The sequence below is a fragment of the Heteronotia binoei genome, chromosome 16, assembly GCF_032191835.1.
Source record: "Heteronotia binoei isolate CCM8104 ecotype False Entrance Well chromosome 16, APGP_CSIRO_Hbin_v1, whole genome shotgun sequence".
Taxonomy (NCBI): Eukaryota; Metazoa; Chordata; class Lepidosauria; order Squamata; family Gekkonidae; genus Heteronotia; species Heteronotia binoei.
This window is the reverse complement of record NC_083238.1, coordinates 24,515,545-24,539,067: the sequence shown is the minus strand read 5'-3', so window position 1 is coordinate 24,539,067 and position 23,523 is coordinate 24,515,545. Positions and strand designations below refer to the sequence as shown.

Genomic DNA, 23,523 nt, shown 5'->3' with positions numbered 1-23,523 from the left:
TCTGAGACTCTTCGGAGTGGAGGGCGGGATATAAATCCAATATCTTCTTCATCTTCTATTTTATTTTTATTTTATCTTATCTTGCTCATTTTTCAAGGAGTTTGGGACCGCATACATGCCTCCTTCTCCCATACCCATAGTTAGGTAGATTAGACTGTGAGAGAATGACTAGTCCCAGGTTCCTTGCAGTGCAGTCTTAAGCAGAGGTACATCTTTCCAAATCCATTGAAATCAGTGGGCTCAGAAGGAAACGACTCTGCCTTGGTCTGTGCTGTTTGTGAACTTCATGGCAGAGTGGGATTTGAACTTAGGTCTCCCCAGTTATAACATAGCTCTTCAACTACTATACTACACTGGCTCTTTGTGACTTTGCAATAAGTAAGCAGAAGGTGTGCCCTAGTTCCTCTCTCTCATCATTCCAATGTTACTACACCAGAAGAAAAGGAGTTTTAGAACATCTGTAAAACCGAAAACATATCCTGCGAGCTATTTTACCTATCTGCTCGTTACTGGGGCAGAACTAAGCTTCTGACTAGTACAGTCCTCTTGTATGATAGTTTCAGAGGTAGCAGCAGTATATACAGAACATATTCTCTCCTAAGGAACAAAGGCACCATACAAAAGAATTGCTTGATTTGTCCTTAGGAGAGAATATGTTCAGTGTATATTTGTGTCTTTATAAGATAATAGTAGCTAACATCTAACTTGATTTCTCCTAGAGGAAATGCTTGCTGTAAAGTATGCACTCTGGTGGTCTCCAAATGGGAAGAACGTGGCATATATTCAATTCAATGATACCAACATACCCATTATTGAATATTCGTATTATGGTGTGGATCAGTATCCCAGAAAAATAACTATTCCTTATCCAAAGGTATGTTTATTAAAAAAAAGAGATTGTCATTCCATTTAGTAAGATTTTGTCACAAAGAATGTTTTATTTTCTGTTTTCTGCAATGCAGTCCCCCACAGAGTCACACCCTCCTAAGCATACTGATTTCAGTCAGACCATCTTATGCCTTATTGTCTTGAGTCTGAGATGGTGGCTCTCCAGGGTACTGGGAACAGAATGGTCTTTCCCAACACTTGCTTTTCAAAGTAGAGATGCCAGGGTTTGAATCAGATTATTTATACATATAAACAATGCACCCTGCCTTGGAGTCATAGTCTTTTCCTCCATTCCGTTATTAGGGCTTCCTAGGTGGGAGCACATTCAGCCGGGGCTCCGGGGACTGCACTGGCTGCCAATAATATACCGGGTTTGTTACAAGGTGCTGGTTATTACTTTTAAAGCCCTATATGGCCGAGGACCTACGTACCTTAGGGACCGTCTCTCCCCACATTTTCCCCAGAGAGTACTCAGATCTGGTTCCCAAAATCTGCTAGTAATCCCCAGGCCAAAGGAGGCCCGTCTGAAGTCAACCAGGGATAGGGCCTTTTCAGTCACAGCCCCCTGCTGGTGGAACCAGCTACCGGAAGAGGTGAGGGCCTTGCGGAACCTTGGGCAGTTCCGCAAGGCCTGTAAGATGGTCCTCTTCCGGTTGGCATATAACTGACTGGTATTAAAAACTGCGGAGGAAGGCTGTGAGCACCAAACTGTTAGACTGTTTCTTCTTGTTTTACTGTTTTAACTATTGTAAATTATTGAATATGTATTTTAATATTTATTAATCTTATTGAACATATATGAACATATGAAGCTGCCTTATACTGAATGAGACCTTTGGTCCATCAAAGTCAGTATTGTCTTCTCAGACTGGCAGCGGCTCTCCAGGGTCTCAAGCTAAGGTTTTTCACATCTATTTGCCTGGACCCTTTTTTGGAGATGCCAGGGATTGAACCTGGGACCTTCTGCTTCCCAAGCAGATGCTCTACCACTGAGCCACTGTCCTTGTTTTGGTGGGGAGGGCGGGATATAAATCGAATAAATAAATAAATACATAAATAAATAAATTCCTAATCACACTGATTTCAATCAGACCATCTTACACCTTAGGGAGGAAATTGGTATATGCATAAATAAATACAATTGCGTCCATTCAACAATTTGTAGGGTTGGTTAGAGTGGGAGTGAATAACTAGCCCAGGATCACACAGTGAGATTCATGGTGGCCAGAGATATGTAATCAAACCACTGCACCACACAGGTTTCCCAGTGAGATGACTCTGGTTTACAGAAAAATGCACGCAGAAAGGGAAGAAAGATGAAGCTGGGGTCTGAATCCTGCCCTTAAATTTTAAAAAGGAAAGTGAACGGAGGAACCAATGGTCAGGTCTATGACTGTCTTCAATAATAACAACTCTCCATTTCATCAGGATTAGCATTTATTGTAAAACAGGACAGTACCACTGGCAAGCCCTTGATGGCTAGCTAGACGGTGTTAGAGGGCCTAAGTACTTTCGTTTTCCCAGCCAGCATAGCAGGTGTTTTATAACAGACAGAACAGTAAGACAGTAATACAATAAAATGGCAAAGGATCTTGACCCCAATCGCTGCAAAAACATAATCATATTTCAGTGTATTTTATGGGATTAGGATTTATGATAAACCCGGTTAATCTTTATTTATTTAAAAGTTTTAAACCAAAAGATAAAAAACTAACAACAGTTATTTTAAAAGGAAATAGAAATACAGAATCAGTGAAAACAAAGAAAAACGAGAAATAATAAACCTAGTTGATCTATGTGAGTGCACTGTGAACACTTTTATTGGCCAAAAATATGGGCATATACATTCAGAGTAAAGACACAGGTGGCCTTCATGGAGTGAGTCGAACAAGAAATTGGTGGTCTTAAGTCCCAGTTTGCCAGAACATTCTTCTATATAATAATAATAATAATAAATTTTATTTCTATCCCGCCCTCCCCACCTTAGCGGGCTCAGGGCGGCTAACAGCATATTACAAAACATACAGTGATATTATAAAAACATTTAAATCCAACAATATAAAACATCAACAATAAAACTACTAACATTAAAAACCAGTTCAATGATATAATTATTCTGCGGTGTGAATCTTCAGACCGCATTGGCGGCTCCTTAATTCTTGATCTTCCTAACAGTCCGGATGTGCCAGTTTAAAAAGGACGGTCTTGCAGGCCCTGCGGAACTGCTCAAGGTTCCGCAGGGCCCGCACCTCCTCGGGGAGTCGGTTCCACAGAGTAGGAGCCGCACTCGAGAATGCCCGTACTCTGGTGCTCTGATGTTTAATCTCCTTCGGCCCGGGGATGGTCATCAGATTTTTCCCGACTGACCTCAGTGCTCTCTGGGGTTCGTATGGGGAAAGACGGTCCCTCAGGTAGGTGGGTCCTCGGCCATATAAGGCTTTAAAGGTAACGACCAACACTTTGTACTGGACTCGGTATATAATTGGCAGCCAGTGCAGTTCACGTAGCCCCGGCTGTATATGCTCCCGTTTTGGAAGTCCCAACAACAGCCTGGCCGCCGCGTTCTGCACTAGCTGCAGCTTCCGAGTCCGGCACAGAGGTAGCCCCAAGTAGAGGGCATTACAGTAGTCTAGTCTTGAGGTGACCGTTGCGTGGATCACCGTTGCGAGGTCCCGGCGCTCGAGGAAAGGGGCCAACTGCCTTGCCCGCTTCAGATGGAAGAATGCTGACTTGGCAGTGGCTGCTATCTGGGCCTCCATTGATAGTGAAGGCTCCAGTAAAACACCTAGGCTCTTTACCTGGCGCGCTGCTTTCAATAGCGCACCGTCGAAGGCCGGGAGAGCTATTTCCCTTCCCAGGGCGCCGCGGCCCACGCACAGGACCTCTGTCTTCGCTGGGTTCAGCTTCAGCCCGCTCAGCCTGAGCCATGTCGCGACAGCCTGTAAAGCCCGGTCGAGATTCCCTGGTGCGGAGTTGGGCCAGCCGTCCATTAGCAGATAGAGCTGGGTGTCGTCTGCATATTGATGGCAACCCAGCCCAAACCGCCGGGCAATCTGGGCGAGGGGGCGCATATAGATGTTGAACAACATTGGGGAGAGAACTGCTCCCTGAGGCACCCCACAATCCAGTGTGCGCCTCCGGGATCGTTCTCCCCCAATAGCCACCCTCTGTCCCCGACCTAGGAGAAAGGAGGAAAGCCATTGCAGGGCCGACCCCTCAACCCCAATGTCGGCGAGGCGGCGCGTCAGTAGCCGATGGTCGACTGTATCAAATGCAGCCGACAGATCTAACAGCATCAGCACTGCAACGCCGCCTCGATCCAGTTGCCGTTGGAGGTCATCCACTAAGGCGACCAGCACCGTCTCCGTCCCATGGCCCGGCCGGAAGCCTGACTGACATGGGTCCAGGACAGAAGCGTCATCCAGAAACCTCTGAAGCTGCTGCGCCACAGCCCTCTCAATAATTTTACCTAAAAACGGTAAATTAGACACCGGTCGATAGTTCGCCAATTCGGCCGGGTCTGCTGTAGCTTTTTTCAAGAGAGGGCGGACCAAGGCCTCTTTTAGGGGTGTTGGAAATTGCCCCTCTAAGAGGGACCTATTTATGATGTCCCGTAAAGGACATCTAAGCTCCCCCTGGCAGGATTTAATCAGCCAAGAGGGGCAGGGGTCCAGATCGCATGTTGTCGGGCGAGCAGCGGAGAGGATTCTGTCGACTTCCTCCAGGCTGAGCGGGTCGAAGTGGTCCAGCACTAAACCTGAAGACAGGCACGGAGCCTCAATTTCACTCACTGTATCCAAGGTGGTAGGCAGGTCTTGGCGGAGCAACGAGATTTTATCTGCAAAATATCTCGCAAATGCCTCACAGCCTATTTCCAATTCTCTAACATTTGGTTTGCCTTGAGGCAACGTTATAAGATCCCCAATTATTCTAAATAATTGTGCTGGGCGCGAGTTTGCAGATGCAATCTTGGTAGCAAAGTATTCTTTCTTTGCAGCCTTGACTGCCATCTCATAAGACTTCATAAACGTTCTATAGGATGTTCTCGTTGCTTCGTCCCGAGTATGCCTCCACTGCCTCTCTAGTCGTCTAAGCCCTTGTTTCAGCCGGCGCAACCCCAGGGTGTACCATGGGGCCAGCTTCGTGCGAGGGCGTAGAGGACGCCGGGGTGCAATTTCGTCGATAGCCCTGGATAGCTGGTCCTGCCAGATCTCCACCAGGTCATCGAGGGAATTGCCAGTGGGCCAAGGATCCCTCAGGGCCGTTTGGAACCGTTCCGGGTCCATCAGGCCCCGAGGGCGAGCCAAAATAGGCTCTCCGCCCATACAGGGTTGGGGTAGCATCCCCATACGGGCCTTAAGGGCTAGGTGATCCGACCATGGTACCGCTTCTACGGCGATATCGTTCACCAAAATCCTGGACGCAAAGATCAGGTCTAATGTGTGCCCGGCCTGATGCGTGGGAGTCGTGACAAGTTGAGAGAGTCCCAGTGTTGCCATGGACGACACTAGGTCCATCGCCTGAGTGGAGGCCGTGTCGTCGGCATGGACGTTGAAGTCACCCAGGACCATAAGCCTCGGGTACTCCAACGCCCAGCCCGCCACTGCCTCCAATAGTGATGGTAAGGCATTGGCCGGTGCGTTAGGCGGACGGTACACCAGCCAAATTGCCAACCCCTCTCCAACATCCCACGCCAGACCGGCGCATTCAATCCCATCAATCCTTGGGCCCGGGAGAGCCCGAAAGGAGTAATCCTCCCGTATGAGTAATGCTACGCCTCCCCCCCGCCCGCTACTCCGTGATTGGTGGAAGACCGAGTATTCTAGATCTCAGCAACTGGGAGTCGTACCAATAGATTTTTGATAGGTAGTGTAAAGGGGCAGGCAACCATTTTGGTCCAAGCACTAAAAAAACCCCCACACTATTTGTGAAGATGTTGGTGTGCATGCAAACGAGATGGGGAGGGGGAGTTGGACTTGACCAGATAGGCATGGAGCAAACCCAGGGCATTGCCAGTATCTCAGAGATTTATCTTGGACTTGACTGGTTGCTTTACAGGTTTGGGATGAGCATGTCTGTTGATGTCTCCTGCACTACTGGCCCCAGCAGTGCTGCTGAGGCCCGGGTTGTGTGGGTAGGTGTCAAGCCCTGGTCCTAGATGCAAAATGGTCTGGTGTGCTGCTGTTGGTTTATGTCCCAAGGGCTCCTTTCCCTTGACATAATCATTCAAAGAAGCACAGTGCCTGCAGGGTTGCAAAAAGATTGTTTCTTTTTTTTTGCCTTGATAGAGAAATTACTTGTGGCATTGCCTAGAGAAATGGCCTTGTATTGTGCCAACAGAGTCACAGAAATTAAATTCTAGGTAGAGTTTATACCTTTCTAAGCTCATTGACTTTCAGGGACTTAGAAGGATGTGACACTGTTCAAGACTGCACTGTAACCAAGTAAATTACAATGCTTTAAAACTGCAAAGTCATGAAAAAACTGTCTCATGTATCTCTAAAGCGGCTAGGGGAAAACATTTCCTGAAAACTAAAGTTAATGTTGTATTATTAAACATTCCAAAGATCAGTTTGAATAATCTAAAGATACATTTCCTTCAAAGGCTGGGGCTCAAAATCCTTCAGTTAAGGTGTTTGTCATAGACACCACAAACCCTGACGTTTTCGGTTCTAAGGAAGTACCTGCTCCAGCAGTGATAGCCTCAAGGTAGGATGCTCTTATGTTCACCTTTTCTTTCCTGCTGTTCCTCTTTTTCACAGAAATATACTTTCATTTCAGCCGACCTTTTCCTGAAGGGTACTTTTCTCTGTGACAGTTCTGATCTGTTTTATGTATCGGGAAGAGGAAGTTTCATGTTTGATTTTCCACCGCCTCCGGAACGCCAGGATCTGATCTGTTGTAAGTGTGTTAATACAACAGCATGCTGTTCTTATAGTAAAGTGTTCTTTCTTCGAATCTCTCATTTCTAGTGAACATTATGTCACTTGGATTACATGGGTAACAGATAACCGAATTGGCGTACAGTGGCTGAAAAGAGTCCAGAACTTCTCTGTCTTAGCTATTTGTGACTACAATGACCGTTCCAGATCCTGGATGTGCCCAGAGGTACTTTTGTCTATGGGGCTTGCTTTTAAAATAAAATTTGCTGCAGAAGCTACTGATGAACAATTATTATATACAACAGGGGTGGCCAAGGGTAGCTCTCCAGATGTTTTTTGCCTACAACTCCCATCAGCCCCAGCCAGCATGGCCAATGGCTGGAGCTGATGGGAGTTGTAGGCAAAAAACATCTGGAGAGCTACCCTTGGCCACCCCTGATATACAACACACACACCCCTCACCAGTTTGGCGTAGTGATTAAGTGTTTGGACTCTTATCTGGGAGAACCAGGTTTGATTCCCCACTCCTCCACTTGTAGCTGCTGGAATGGCCTTGGGTCAGCCATAGCTCTTACAGACCTGTCCTAGAAGAAGAAGAAGATATTGGATTTATATCCCGCCCTCCACTCCGAAGAGTCTCAGAGCGGCTCACAATCTCCTTTACCTTCCTCCCCCACAACAGACACCCTGTGAGGTGGGTGGGGCTAAGAGAGCTCTTACAGCAGCTGCCCTTTCAAGGACAACCTCTGCCAGGGCTATGGCTGACCCAAGGCCATTCCAGCAGGTGTAAGTGGAGGAGTGGGGAATCAAACCCGGTCCTCCCAGATAAGAGTCCACACACTTAACCACTACACCAAACTGGCTCTTCCAAACACTTAACCACTACACCAAACTGGCTCATTTATTAATGTCTTGAAAGGGACATTAATAAATTTTATTCCCATGTGCGTGTTTATGAAACAAAGGTCTGGCTCATGGAACCTTAATCCTGAAATACATTTCATTGGTCTATAAGATGCCCCTCGACATCTGCTTTGCTCTTGATAATGACCACCCAATTGCCAAAAGCCACTGTAGTTCTCCAGAACTCTTCATCAGAGTGGGTGTTAAACAGGAAAAAGGGGGAAGCCAGGAGACATTGGGGTGGAGCCAGGAGCAAGGCAATGACAAGCACGATTGAACTCCGAAGGGAGTTCTGGCCATCTCATTTAAAGGGACCCCACTTCTTTTAAATACCATCCCTCCACTGGAAATAATGAAGGATAAGGGCACCTTCTTTTGGGGCTCATAGAATTGGACCCCTAGTCTGATCTTTTTAAAACTAAGGGGGAGGGGGTTGAGGAGAGGCACCAAATACTTTGCTGAAAATTTGGTGCCTCTACCTCAAAAAAACAGCCCCCTCCCCGAGCCCCAGATACTCACAAATTGATTCTCCATTATACCCTATGGGAGCCAGTCTTTATAGGGAATAATTTCTCTCCCTACCCCTGCTTTCTGATAACCCTGAAAAGGGGGTGGGGCTCCAAACCGGAGGATCCCCTGCCCCCAACTATTGGCAACCCTACCCTCCGTGACCTGATGCTGCTACTACGGATCAATTTCCTTTATGCTTATGATCATGCATTTCCCCCACAATTTATCTTTTTTCACTTTATTTTGATCGCCATGCCCTTAGGCAGAAACCCTGTGCATGCGTTGTAACGCTGAGCTAATGCTGTTATAAAAGGCCAATGTGTTAAATATGTTCTATGCGAAGTGGCTTGCTGTTCTTGAAACTGGAGGAGTCAGCATCCCGGTGACCTCTAGTCCAAAACAATGCTTCTCAGCATGTCCTTGCCTCTGCATGTAGTTGCCAAAACCTCTTTCATGGTGTGTTTATAAAGTGCTTTTATCATATAAATCTGTGTGCCAGTGGTTCGCTACCAGAGGTGCAAGTAGATGGCTGAACTCCATTAAGCCTTGTTTGCTCAAAAGATCTCTGCAGGAAAATATTTCCATCTCTTTCTTTGCTTTCTGATTAAACTGGGAGTTATAATGCATAAGAGATGGTAACTACTCCATATACTGTGAGATAATAAAAATGGAGTGGTCAAATATAGCCAGGGAATGCGATTCTGCAAGCCCGGAAGTATGTATACTGAGTGCGTGCTTAAAAGCTGTTTGGAAAATATCCCAATGAATCGGTAAAGCTGCCGTTCTGAGTAAAGGCTGAAATGCAAGTAAGAATTTGCATGATCAGCCAGAATGTCCCTAGTTCCACCAAAACCTTTGCCCTGCTTTTCAAACATGAACAGTCCTGTAGAAGGCAATTAGACCACTTTGATGAGTATATCAGAGCCTATTTACACTTTTCACTTGAGTTGCATCTGCATTTAATTTTATATGAGCCTAGCACATTAGTTGAATGAAAGGTGCTTTACAGGGAAATACATTAGCAGTGGTTTAATGCGCTTGCACCATTTCCCCTGGTCCTGCATCTGTATCAATAGATCAAATTCTAAATGGGGCAAATCCGTGGACAGCTAAATCCAAAGACTGGAGCCATAAGCAGACAAGAGAGATATTTTTACAAACCTAAAAAACTTGCCAAGTTAGCAGAAAAATCTAATTTTTTTTTAAATGAAAATAATAGAAGCAGCTTTAAGAAACAGATGCCCTCAGTGGTTGTTGCTAGGCAATCACAACAGTATTGTCTTACAATCTTAGGTTTTGTTGGTTTAAAGGAGGGGGGGAGGTGACAGGGCAATTCCAGGGCTGTTTTGGCCTTTGTGGGAGGACTCATTGGGGCTGGACCCACTAGCAGCCACAGGTGATTTACTACCACCTGACTTGCTTGACTTACTCTGTTCAACAGAGTGTTGTGTAGTGGTTAGAATTTTGGACTAGGATCTGGGAGACCCCAGCTTGAATCCCCACTTTGCCTTGGCATCTCACAGGGTGACCTCTGGCCAGTTACACATTCTCAGCCTAACCTACCTCAAAAGGTTGTTGCGAAGATGGAGTGGAGAAGGAAAGAATGATACAAGTGGCTGCGGGTCCCCATTATGGAGAAGGGCAGGGTATAAATAAAGTAAATAAATAAATGTAGCTGTGGGGGGGGGACAATTAAAAGAGGTTGACTGGTCAGTAGGAAAGAACCTGGGAAAGGTAAGGATATGCCAAAAATAGGAAGAAAGGAAATGCTGTGGAGAGAAGCATACAGGGGATAGTGAGGTGCCCCACACAAGTCCCTGAAGGTCCCCCACTACTCAGTTGGGCTTGATCTAGAGTTCAGTGCCACGCAACTGTGTCATAGTTTTCCTATGTAGAGGCTGCCAAGGAAGGGAAGGAGGAAAAGTTGAAGACAGGAATAAAAATCAAATAGGGTTGCCTTGTTGCACTGGTGGAGGGATTTGGGGACTGGCAACCCTAAGATCAAAGTAGGCTGACTAGTAGGTGGAAAAGGGAGGAGGAAGTAGGAAAGAGGGAGAGGCTCCGGGGGCTTCCAGGAAAGAGAAAGTAGAAATAGTATGAGAGGGGGAAATGAAGTGCCCCCTTCAAGTCCTTGCAAGTCCTTTCCTTCTTGAAGAATACTATTGTGAATCTGCTGGTAGTGTTTATGTTTAATTCGATTTATACCCCGCCCTCCCCACTGAGGCGGGCTCAGGGCGGCTTACATCAAAGTCATAGTGTGCTATGATCACAGTCATAAAAACAATAAAACCACTTAAATATATAAGTTAAAACACATTTAAGTGGTTGTATTGTTTTTATGACTGTGATCATAAAAGGTAAGGCAACCCGTGTGCCTTGCTAGAAAATAATGTGTGTTACTTTAATAATTGTTAAGCATGACACACTAAATGTTTACTTTAAGAATTTCCTCCACCCCCTTCCCACCACCTGCCCCTTTTTCCCCATGTACAGGCCAAACTATCCGCCACATTTTGCAATGAGCTGCATCCAGATAACTTGCTTTGTAAGGAATGGTATTTGAAAAGTCCAAAGGAGCCCAGTTAGACTTGGAATCATGACATAGGGAGAGAGCGTTGTGTAGTGGTTAGAATTTTGGACTAGGATCTGGGAGACCCCAGTTTGAATCCCCACTTTGCCTTGGCATCTCACAGGGTGACCTCTGGCCAGCTACACAGTTGGCAACCCTAGGAAAAGCCCTGACTCTAATGGCTGCCCATTTTACTTCAGAAAGTACACACATACAGGCCCCAGATTCAGCAGGAGCTCATAGCAGCACAGCCCCTGAACCTTTCTGATGACCCCCCCTCCTCCTTCCTTCCTCCCTAGTCCATTGAATAGTAGGTGCAGCTGCATAACAATCCTTGGATTAGGAGAGTGGGCAGCCAGCCACCAGGAGTTTTGCCACGCCCCCAGCAGCCCTTATTAACCCCTGGAGAAGCCCACGCCACCCTTTCTCCATTTCTTATGTGATTTTGGGCAGTGGGTGGCTTGCTAGCCTTTTGACTGGCGGGGGGCCTCAGGAGAGTCTAGGCTTCCCAATCCCCAGGTCCCAGCGGGGGATCCCCCGTTTTTACAGGCTTCTCCCTGCCCCCAGCCAGCTGGCCAGCGGGGGAAGTCCCACCCCCCACAGTCACCATGTAGTTTTAGAGCTCCTGCAGGTCCGTTTTTAAAATATGTGCCTTTAAGGCTGAGCAGGAAACAGGAAGGGCTTCGGAGAACGGCCCCTCCCTTTGTTTTGCTTTCGTTTTCAGATCAAGTAAAGTTCTGCAGGAACAAGACCCAGTAAGTATTTGTGTGTGAGAGAGGGGGAGGGGGCAGGGGATTCCCTGGTTTGGAGGCCCTCCTCCGGCTTTAGAAAGCATGGTGGGGGGGAGGGAAATGTCTACTGGGCACTCTATTATTCCCTATGGAGAACAATTCCCATAGGGAATAATGGGGAATTGATCCATGGGTATTGGGGCTCTGGGGGGGGTATTTTTTGAGGTAGAGACAGCCAATTTTTAGTATAGCATCTAGTGCCTCTCCTCAAAATACCCCCCAAGTTTCAAAATGATTGGACCAGGGGGTCCAATTCTATGAGCCCCCAAAGATGGTGCCCCTATCCTTCATTATTTCCTATGGAAGAAAGGCATATTGCAGGTGTGCTGTACCTTTAAATGTGATGGCCAGAACTCCGCCCGCAAAGTCCCCAGATATTTTTTGAATTGGACTTGGCAACCCTAGGAGAGTCCCAAGATCTCTAGCCAGCCAAAGCAGGCCTCGCTCACCCAGGGATATCCTTTCTTGCATCAGGTTGATTTTGGCTAGTGGGGGTGACAGCATATGCTAATGAGTTATGCTAATGAGCTTCACCACCTATTTTTCTACAAAATGGCCTCTACACACACACACACACACACACACACACACACACACGTATTAATGAAGAGTTAAGGTCCTATGGAAGTAGTTAGTTCCCCACTCTGTGGATGCAGGGGGTCTGTTTGTGATCATGAGGCTCTCATGGGGGCAGGGCTGGGCTAATTGTCTTCTGTGGCCCTGCGTATGAGAGATGAGACTGGGGCAGTTCTAATAGCCTGCTCTGCCTCCAAAGTGCAGACTCTTTGTGGCAGCTGCTGTCGTGCCCGCCAACTGAATCAAAATGAAGTGGGATTATCCAATCACCGCAAGGGTCAATTTGGAATTATATCTGTATTTATTCAAAACTTTTACATGCCCTCTCTCTAGAGATCCACTTGAGGCAGCTCACTGAGTAAAACAAGACAAAACCATTTAATTGCTAAAATGAATAATTGCTAAAACCCTAGCTGATGGGGGGGGGTGTGACCCAGGAAAGCATTAAATGGGTGCATTTAAAAAAACAGCATAAAATGTTGGGGAGTTTCTCTTTTACATTGCCTTAGAAGGATGCCGTTTTTAATATAATCCACATTGTTTGTTAGCTTTGGGTTGCTAGTTAGGCCTAGTCCATGAGGACTAACTGGGCTGGGTACTAATGAGCAATGATAGGGATTGTGTGGGTTGCTAGCAAAGAGATAAGTAGTGGACAATCTGAGACATCTAACATTGAAGGGTGGATCCTATGCCACACCAAGGAGGAGCAGGAAGACACCGCCACCAAGAGGGCAAAGAACTTCCACTGTGATGCTTCCTTTAGCCTCCTCCCTGTCCATCACCTCCTTCCCCAAATGCTAAGAGACAGTTTTATGGGACAGGTGAAGTGGCCCATATGCCATTCGTCTTCCTTTCCTTTCCTTTCCTTTCCTTTCCTTTCCTTTCCTTTCCTTTCCTTTCCTTTCCTTTCCTTTCCTTTCCTTTCCTTTCCCAGATCTCTGCAGCTCTCTCATGTTAAAGTGGGTTTTTAAAAATTTCTTCTGTTCCTTCCTTCTTTCCAAGTGGCAAAACATTGGTGATGTCAGGGGTGTGTGGCCTGATATTCAAATGAGTTCCTGCTGAGCTTTTTCTACAAAAAAAGCCCTGGGCAGAATCATGTATCCTTTTTCATCCACCTCTAAGGGTCCCCCCACTTTTCATTTTATTTGCCTTCATGTTGGTGGCCATTTCTAGATGGACGCAGCAAAATGAAAGAGGAAAGAAGTAGCGCCTTAAAAGAGTTATACTGGAATAAATTTTGTTAGTCTCTAAAGTACTCCTGTTTAATTTTGATTTGCAAACTTCACAATCATTTATATAGTTCATCTCAGTAAAGTCAAAAGGTTTCTCTAAACCATCACTGCCGGATAAATAGAGACTGTAGCACCACTGTATTGTTTTAACTTTTTAAAATTAATTTATATTTGTACTTATATTGTTATTGATTTTATCTGTCATTGTGATATCATGATTTCGTATCATGCTCTGTAAGCCGCCCTGAGCCTGCCTCGGCGGGGAGGGCGGGGTATAAATAAAAAATTACTTACTTACTTACTTACTGCCAATAGACAACTCTAGGGGCTTCTTGCCCTTCCTTTCTATCAGATACACAGGGCAATAAAAATGGAGCCCCTGGGAGGAAAGGAATTCTTTTGCTGAAATTCAGCATTTTTAAAACTGCAAGTTCTGTCTCCGGAGAGCACATTCACTGAGAATATTTCAGGAGTGTCCAGACTGTAACAAAATATGAAATCAACGGAAGTTTTAAAAGACTGGCAAAAAAATAAACAAACATGTTATATGTATGTACAAATCATTTGTGCCCAGTGTTGTCAACTGTAGCCTGCGAATCGTTTGTTTTCCTGCAGCAATTGGAATTCTGACAGGCTGAACCAAAAAACTGATTTAAAATGTCGGCAGTACACTTAGATCTTTGTAATAAGTCAGTGTCTAGCTGTGCTGTCCTAGTCAGAGTTACACCCTTCTAAAGTGCGTGGAAATGGTGGCAGTCTGTTTAGGAAGGGTGTCAGTCTGTTTAGGACTGCACTGTAAAACACTGACTGACTTTTATAATTGTAGGGTGATTTTAATGGAATATTTTCAAATTTTTTTGGATATGTTCTGTGCAGCTGTGGAAGCAGTAGAACATCAGCCCCCATCTCTGCCTTTTCTTAAGCAGCTGAGCAAGACCAAAGTAACAGTTTTAAAGCATTCTCAAAGCCCCCTGACTGTAATGAGTAATATATGTAATCTTTTATCACCAAAACTAAACTCCGAAACAAACAAACGAAAACTCCCTGACTCCAATTCTGCAAGCATCAAGCTAAAACTAGTGGTTATGCACGACTGATTGTTTCTTCCATGAGTTGTCCAAAAAATCGTCCCAAGATGTCGAAATAGTTTTACTGTGTTTGTGTTTTTTAAAAAAATGACTGACAGTGCAATCCTAAGTATTTTCGTGGGAGTAAGACTCACTGAATAAACCTTAGTAGAATCCAGAGTAGACCTGTTTAGGATTGCTCTCTGAGTGGATGAATGAACAGATGGACATATGAAAGTGTGTGAGCTGCTTTTGAAAACTAAGGGGGAAAGTGAGTTGCCTGTCTGACAGAAGGGGCAAGAAGAATGATTGCACCAGCATTCATTTTGTTGGTCTGAGGGTCCTTTCAGTTGCATAGTTAGGATGAAGATGAGTTCCATGACTTTGTGTTAGGCTTGCCAGTCCCCAAGTCCCAGCAGGGGATCCCCCAGTTTTGCACTCCTCCTCACTTGTAGGGGAAAGCCCCACCTCAACAGCTACCATATTCAGCAGGCTTAGAAGGTGCTTGCAACTATTCGTGTTTTGGAACGTGTGTGTACCTTTAAATCTCAGCAGCAGGAAAGCAGGGGCAAGGCGAGCAGGCAGAGTCATGAGTGTGTGAAGCTGTGAGAAAGGCAGAGAGTCCCTGTATTTTGCATTTGCTTCAGAAGTTGTTTCTATAGTAAAATGGATAGGAAAGAGTTAACTATAACCTGATTCTTGGATGGAGGAAATATCCACCCCCTAGGCTGCTCTTCTTTCCTGTTCTGTCTGAAGAAACTGGTTGAAATACAGCAAATTGTTACATTCAGCAACTCTCATGAGTAAATTGCCCCAGTGAGATCACAAAAGTGCAGGCAAACTCTATTTTGTACAAACTCTATTTGTACAAACTCTATGTTGACTGCTTTGCAAGTATGTGTACGTGTTCTTTAAAAATGCAATGCTTGGAAATGCTCCCAAAGCCAGGCAAGCGGACTTGTGGGGATTTGACAAATTTCACTTTCAGTTAGTAGAAGTGCAGCTGCCAGGGTAGGCAGAAAATGAGGATGAGGAAATGAAGACTGTATTCAGGGGAACTGCACTGCTGTATTTTTATGTGTTTATTTGGGGAACAGGAAAGTCTTCTGGCTCCATTCTCAAAGTCCCCAAATATTTCCTGAGTTGGACCTGGCAACTTTGCTTTGCATTTATGTGTGTTTGTTACACCTAACAGAATTCAAGCAATGCAATCTTAAGCAAAATTCACCTTTATTTATTTATTCACCTAAGGGTATAAGCTTTCGACTTAGAATGGTGCAGTTCTACTTAAGCCATTTGGTAGATCAAAGAGCCATTTTGTCGATCAAAGAGGCAATAGGAGATTAAACATTCATTCTTTGCTCTTTTAAAAAACCTGAGTTCCCAAAGTTGTATAAAGTTTTGCCTGATTATGAGACAGTCTTTTAGAGGGAAAGGAAGGTATTTGAGGAGTTTATTTGGTTTTAGTCTGTAATGTTCTAATAGTTACTTGAAAGCTGCGCTGAGCCAAGTGGAAGGGCAGCGTATAAATATTTTTAATAAAGTTATAACTTTCTCTTCATTTTTGTGTAATGAAAGGTTTAGAAAATAGGAAGCTAGGAAAAAATCTTACCACTTTTATTTGTGAAATTTTGATGTACTGAAAATGTGGACTTCATTCAAATGAGAAAATATTTCAGTTGACTTTGCAGGAACCTCTCATAAAGGCACAGGAGATATTGCAAAAGAAAGTCAGGAAAAATTGCAGCTGTTTTAAGATATTGCTTCCTTCACGCTGTAGGAATTTAGGCCATTTTACAGCTTAGGCAGAGCCAAAAATGTGATTTACAAATGCTTCGAGTCCAGCAGCACCTTAGAGACCAACAAGGGTGTCAGTTTTCAAGAGCCAATGCTCCCTTCGTCAGACACCAAGTAGGAATGGAGATCTGCTGGAACATAGCTGGCTGGGCCCGCCTAAGAAGCCTAGATCACTCCCCACTTTTTAAGACTTATGATATTTTACTTCTCCAAGAGACCTGGACAGCTGGGGAGCGTCTATTGGATGGCTACTATGTTTTCACTAATAACGCTATCCCCGGTGAAGGCGCTGGAAGGCTCAAAGGGGGATTGGGAATTCTAATTTCCTCAACAATTAAGGGTAAATGCGTACATCTAAATAATGTAAACCCATGGACATTGGCAGTTCTCCTTCATTTTAACACAGAGACTATTTTACTAATCAATGTCTACCTACCTCCTCATCAAAGACAATCAGACACTCTAGCAATCTGGAATGATTTTGAATCCCGTTTAGAGGATCTTCTGAATGATACCCCAGCTGATATGATTCTAATGGGTGGGGATTAGGCTTCCCAATCCCCAGGTCCCAGCGGGGGATCCCCCGTTTTGACAGGCTTCTCCCCGCCCCCAGCCAGCTGGCCGGCAGGGGAAGCCCCGCCCCCACAGTCATCCTGTAGTTTTAGACCTCCTGCAGGTTTAGAACTCCCTTAGCGGGAGTTGATGGAATTCCACCAGAGATGGAATTCCACCAGAGATCTGGAAGCATGGGGGCACAGTACTACATAGCTCACTTCACAAAGTACTTGTCACCTGCTGGGAACAAGGCAAATTACCACAGGACTTTCGCGATGCAATCATCATCACCCTATACAAGAACAAAGGGGAAAAGTCAGACTGCTCCAACTACCGGGGGATAACCCTGCTCTCCATCGCAGGCAAAATCCTTGCCAGAATACTCCTGAACAGACTGGTGCCCACCATTGCAGAAGAACTCCTCCCAGAGAGCCAGTGCGGCTTCAGAGCTAACAGGAGCACCACCGACATGGTATTTGTTCTCAGGCAGCTCCAAGAGAAATGCAGGGAACAGAACAAGGCTCTGTATGTGACTTTTGTCGACCTTACCAAAGCTTTCGATACCGTTAGCAGGAAAGGCCTGTGGCAAATCTTGGAACGTTTAGGATGTCCCCCAAGATTCCTCAGCATGATCATCCAGCTACACGAAGACCAGCGAGGCCAAGTCAGACACTGCAACGACCTCTCGGAGCCCTTCCCAATAGACACAGGTGTAAAGCAAGGCTGCGTTCTCGCGCCAACTCTCTTTACGATCTTCTTTAGCATGATGCTTCAAAGAGCCGCAGTAGATCTAGATGAGGACGATGGTGTCTACATCCGCTATCGCACCGATGGCAGCCTGTTCAACCTGAGGCGACTAAAGGCACACTCCAAGACAATGGAAAAACTCATCCGAGAGCTACTGTTTGCTGATGATGCTGCACTCGTCTCCCACTCGGTATCAGCTCTGCAGCATATGACGTCCTGCTTTGCAGAGGCTGCCAAGCTATTCGGCCTAGAAGTTAGTCTGAAGAAGACAGAAGTTCTCCACCAGCCTGCACCCCAGGAAGATTATCACCCTCCCTGCATCACTGTGGGTGAATCAGTTCTGAAGACAGTCCAGCAGTTCAGCTACCTGGGGTGCATCATCTCCTCAGGTGCCAAGATGGACAAGGAGATTGACAACAGGCTGGCAAAGGCAAACCGTGCATTTGGCCGACTGCACAAAAGAGTGTGGAGCAACAAGCATCTGAAAAAAGGCACAAAGATCAATGTTTACAAAGCGGTTGTGATGACAACCCTCATCTATGGCTCCGAATCGTGGGTTTTATACCGTCATCACCTGCGACTCCTTGAGCGCTTTCATCAGCGCTGCCTTCGCACCATCCTCAACATCCACTGGAGTGACTTTGTGACCAACACTGAAGTCCTCAAGCGGGCAGAGGTTACCAGCATCGAGGCACTGCTGTTGAAGACGCAGCTGCGCTGGGCAGGGCATATTTCTAGGATGGAAAACCACCGCCTTCCCAAGATTGCCCTGTATGGCGAACTCTCCACCGGCCATCGAAATAGAGGGGCACCAAAGAAGAGGTACAAGGACTCCTTGAAGAAATCCCTTAGCACCTGTCACATCAACCATCACCAGTGGTCTGACCTAGCCTCAGATCGCAAAGCATGGAGGCACACCATCCACCAGGCTGTCTCTTCCTTTGAGAACGCACGCATAGCTGGTCTTGAGGACAAAAGGAGATTGAGGAAGAATCACACTGCTACAGGACCAACCCTAAATCAGACTTTTCCCTGCAGCCGCTGTGGCCGGACCTGCCTGTCCCACATTGGTCTTGTCAGCCACCAGCGAGCCTGCAGCAAACGTGGACTATTGCACCCTTCTTAAATCTTTGTTCGCGAAGCCAAGCCGAGAGAGAGAGAGAGAGAGAGAGGTTTAGAAACCTGCAAACAGTTTTTAAATGTGTACCTTTAAGGAGCCAGGAGACTTTGGGGGCGGAGCCAGAAGCAAGGGTGTGACAAGCATAATTGAACTCCTAGGGAGTTCTGGCCATCACATTTAAAGGGACAGCACACCTTTTAAATGCCTTCCTTTCATAGGAAATAATGAAGGATAGGGGCACCCCCAGAGCCCCCGATACCTCCAGATCAATTCCCCATTATACCCTATGAGAATCGATCTCCACATAGGGAATAATGAAGTGCCCAGCAGACATTTCCCTCCCCCGCTGTTTCTGGCGACTCTGAAGCAAGGGATTGGCATCTCTACTCACGAGTTGCTGCCAACTTCTTCAAAGTAACACCATCCCAAGAAGAAACCTTTGCAATCAGAGACTGAAGCTTCCAGAGGTGGAAAGTCACACGGTGGCTTCCCCCTGCCAGCCAGCTGACTGGGGGCAGGAAGGAGCCTGGGAAAGCGGGAGAACCCCCACTGGGACCTGGGAATTGGCAAGCCTAGTGGGGCCCAGGGGGGCAGGCCCATCCTTTCAAACCCCCCTTCCAACTGTATGGCCCCGGTCTCGAATTTGCCTTTTTTGGGCAAACTTATCGAGAGGGCAGTGGTGATGCAGCTACAGACTTTCCTGGATGACCCTTCCGTCCTTGATCCCCTTCAGTCCGGCTTTCACCCGGGCCATGGGACGGAGAAGGTGCTGGTCGCCCTAGTAGATGACCTGCAGCGGCATCTGGATCGGGGCGGCTCGGCGGTACTGATGTTGTTGGACCTATCGGCAGCGTTCAATACGGTCGACCATTGGCTGCTGGCCCTTCGCCTTGCCGACGCAGGGATTCAGGGGTTGGCCTTGCAATGGCTTTCCTCTTTCCTTGAAGGTCGGGGACAGAGGGTTGCTATTGGGGATGAGCTGTCCCGTAGGCACACACTTGATTGCGGGGTGCCTCATGGTGCAGTTCTTTCCCTGATGTTATTTAACATCTATATGCGTCCCCTCGCCCAGATTGCCCGAAGGTATGGGCTGGGCTGTCACCAGTATGCTGATGACACCCAGCTTTATCTGCTTATGGGCGACCGGCCGGTCTGCGCCTCACAAAATCTGGACCGGGCATTACAGGCTGTGGCTGGGTGGCTCAAGCAGAGTGGGCTGAGGCTAAATCTGGCGAAGACAGAGGTCCTTTGCTTGGGCCGTCGTGGTCCGGGAAGGGAAATACCTCTTCCAGTTTTTGCCGGTGCGCCGCTGATTGCGGCGCACAGAGTCAGGAGCCTGGGGGTACTTCTGGAGCCTTCCTTAACAATGGAGGCCCAGATAGCTGCCACTGCCAAGTCCGCGTTTTTCCATCTTAGGCGGGCAAGGCAGCTGGCTCCCTTCCTGGAGCGCGACGATCTAGCAACGGTGATCCATGCTACGGTCACCTCGAGGTTGGACTATTGCAATGCCCTCTACATGGGGCTGCCCCTGTGCCGAACCCAGAAATTGCAGCTGGTGCAGAACGCCGCCGCCCGGTTGTTATTGGGGGTCCCAAGGTGGGAGCACATTCAGCTGGGACTTCGGGCTCTGCACTGGCTACCAATACTTTACCGAGTTCGGTACAAGGTGCTGGTTATTACCTTTAAAGCCCTATATGGCCTAGGACCTGCCTACCTGAGGGACCATCTCTTCCCACACGTTCCCCAGAAAGCACTGAGATCGGGATCTCAAAACCTTCTGGTTGTCCCCGGGCCAAAGGAAGCCCGTTTGAAAGCCACAAGGGACAGTGCCTTCTCCGTAATGGCTCCATCTTGGTGGAACCAGCTGCTGGAAGAGGTAAGGGCCCTGCGGGACCTTACCCAATTCCGCAGGGCCTGTAAGACAGCCCTCTTCCGGCTGGCCCACAACTAACCGGCACTGAACACTGAACATTGAATACTGAACACTGAACACCGAATACTGAACCTGAAATTGAATTTGAATTGAGTGTAGCTTTAAGACCGCTGTATGATTTTAACGTTTATGTATATAACAAATGCTTAGATTTTTAACTATAAATTATGAAATGTTAATTTTAATGCTTAATTTTATATTTTTATGTTAGTTTTATATGTTGTAAGCCGCCCTGAGCCACCTGGTGGGAAGGGCGGGATATAAATCTCAGATAGATAGATAGATAGATAGATAGATAGATAGATAGATAGATAGATAGATAGATAGATAGATAGATAGATAGATAGATAGATATTGGAGGGCCCCCAATCTGTCCCCTTTGGTCATCACCATTCTGAACAAGTAGTAGCATTGCTGCTGGTCTTTCCGCTTTTTTTGTCTCCCCTTCCCTAACAGAGTATGCAGAGCAAAGGGGGGGAGAGTCAAGGGGTCTCTGTCTCTCTGAGAGAGGGGCACATAAGAAAGGGGTGGGGGGAGCAGAGCTGCTGTGACTGCCCAGGCAAAGGGGGGTTAGCTTGTAGAACTAAAGGCAGCTTACAGTGCCAAGAGCTCAGGGCTGCCAAACTGGATGCCCCCCCCCCAAACAACAAATCCTGCTGTGGGCCACACCAAACATGAAATCCTGGCTATGGTCCTGAGTTATTCTAGTAGCTGTAGCCAATGAGGACTGAAGTATCGGATTCACATTAAAGCCCCCAAACCCAAGAACACCACAAAATATAATTAATGAGATTTATTAAAAGAATGTGCAGTAATATAGAATATATGAACTGTGAATAGGATAATATAATAAAGGCAAAATCTAGACACATTTATAAGCATTGGCTCTCTAGATCCAGATGTTACCTGGCATGATTGTACCCAACAAAGTTTCAAAGACCAAATCAAAGACCTGCACAGCTCATCCACAAATGGGAGGTGTCCCAAAGTCAGATGCCATCCAGATAAAAGACAAAACTAGAATTAAAAATCTTTTATGCCCAGTGACCCATGTTGACATGATTCTAGTTGACCAATCAAATGTATGGCAAATGATGTAACTTTGCAGTTACTTTCAGCTTGACCTCGAGTTCCCAGAGGGAGAAACTTTTACTAGGCCTCAGCCTGAACCAGTGTTTCTGAATAGATGGAAGACCACTAAGCAAGCCAGTCTCTTGACACTATGTTTCTTCACCACATCCAAACAGTCATCACTGATATAAATCTCTGAACTAGTCTTTCTAAGTGCGTTTTTGTGTTTAATTGAAGATTATGCTTTTTACATTGATGTTCTTACACTTTTACAAGGTGTTTATGGTTTAAAAGTACGGAACTTGGCACACGCATACAATTGCCCATGGAAAATGTTTTTTGATACGAATCCCAGTAAGCTGGCAGCGTCTCAGTAAAGTTTTCACCCATCTTGATGCTATTTAACTTTATTTTGTTTTGCAGAATCGGCAACATATAGAAAAAAGCCAGACAGGATGGGCTGGTGGAGTATGATTTCTATTCTCTTTAAATGTTGGTTTTGTTAAGAGCATTCTATAGCTCCTAATTGATCTATGCAGAAGACATGCTTTTCACGGCTGTCAATCCATGCATTACACATTTCATTCAAAATTTGTTTTTGTTTACTCGTAACAGGCACAGATGGTCTTAAGAAATTATTTAAATAAATTAAAAACAAAGCATCATTTGATGGGGAGAAACAGAAGCAGAAAGAATGAGGATGTATTCCACACATAAGAGTTACAATACATCCCCACTTTATATGGGTTCCCCCAACCAGTATGTTCATGTTCTTACAAGGCACTTTTGAGTGGGGCCAAAAAAGCTTCCCCATCAGTTGCTGACAACACGGCTCATTAATTTTGATCTTGGGTCTTACGATATCAATGGCAAGCGCATAGCAACTATCTGTGCCCTTCCTCACATTCAACAGGGGTAATACGAAAGCATTTTGAAATGTAACCCTCTGCAGTTGAATTTAAAAAAAAAACTGGAAAAAAATTACAATAATGGGCTAAATATATGATTAAGAGAGTGGCAGGATCGGTTGGAATTAAGGCTTGTTTTTTGTAGCAGGAACTCCTTTGCAAATTAGGCCACACACCCCTGATTCAGTCCTCCTGGAGCTTACAGTAGGCTCTGTACTAAGAACCCTGTAAGCTCTTGGAGGATTGGCTACATCAGGGGAGTGTGGCCTAATATCCAAAGGAGGTCCTGCTAGAATTCCTTACAGGGCTCTCCTTACAGGGCTTACTGTAAGCTACAAGAGGATTGGCTACATCAGGGGTGTGTGGCCTAATATCCAAAGGAGGTCCTGCTAGAATTCCTTACAGGGCTCTTCGTACAAAGCCTGCTGTGAGTTCCAGGAGGACTGGCTACATCAGGGGTGTGTGGCCTAATAGGCAAAGGAGGTCCTGCTAGAATTCCTTACAGGGCTCTTCGTACAAAGCCTGCTGTGAGTTCCAGGAGGATTGGCTGCATCAGGGGGTGGGGCCTAATAGGCAAAGGAGGTCCTGCTAGAATTCCTTACAGGGCTCTTCGTACAAAACCTGCTGTGAGTTCCAGGAGGATTGGCTACATCAGGGGTGTGTGGCCTAATATCCAAAGGAGGTCCTGCTAGAATTCCTTACAGGGCTCTTCGTACAAAGCCTGCTGTGAGTTCCAGGAGGACTGGCTACATCAGGGGTGTGTGGCCTAATAGGCAAAGGAGGTCCTGCTAGAATTCGTTACAGGGCTCTCCTTACAGGGCATACTGTAAGCTACAAGAGGATTGGCTACATCAGGGGGGCGTGGCCTAATATGCAAAGGAGTTCCTGCTACAAAAAACAAATCCCTGGTTGGAATGAATCTAAATGATGAACTACTTTATCAAAAAAGCAATAAAACTTTGAGTAGTAGGCAA

General features: G+C 46.1%; 1 protein-coding gene across 2 annotated transcripts in view; it reads left to right on the top strand.

The window, feature by feature from the left end:
• The window catches only part of FAP (fibroblast activation protein alpha), a 95,904-nt gene that overhangs the window by 25,576 nt on the left and 46,805 nt on the right, over nt 1-23,523 (top strand). For both annotated transcript variants that reach the window (XM_060257265.1, XM_060257266.1), the window contains exons 9-12: nt 720-874; nt 6,494-6,597; nt 6,861-6,996; nt 22,065-22,109. In XM_060257265.1, the coding sequence (XP_060113248.1) occupies nt 720-874; nt 6,494-6,597; nt 6,861-6,996; nt 22,065-22,109 (440 nt within the window). The remainder of the gene's footprint in view (nt 1-719; nt 875-6,493; nt 6,598-6,860; nt 6,997-22,064; nt 22,110-23,523) is intronic.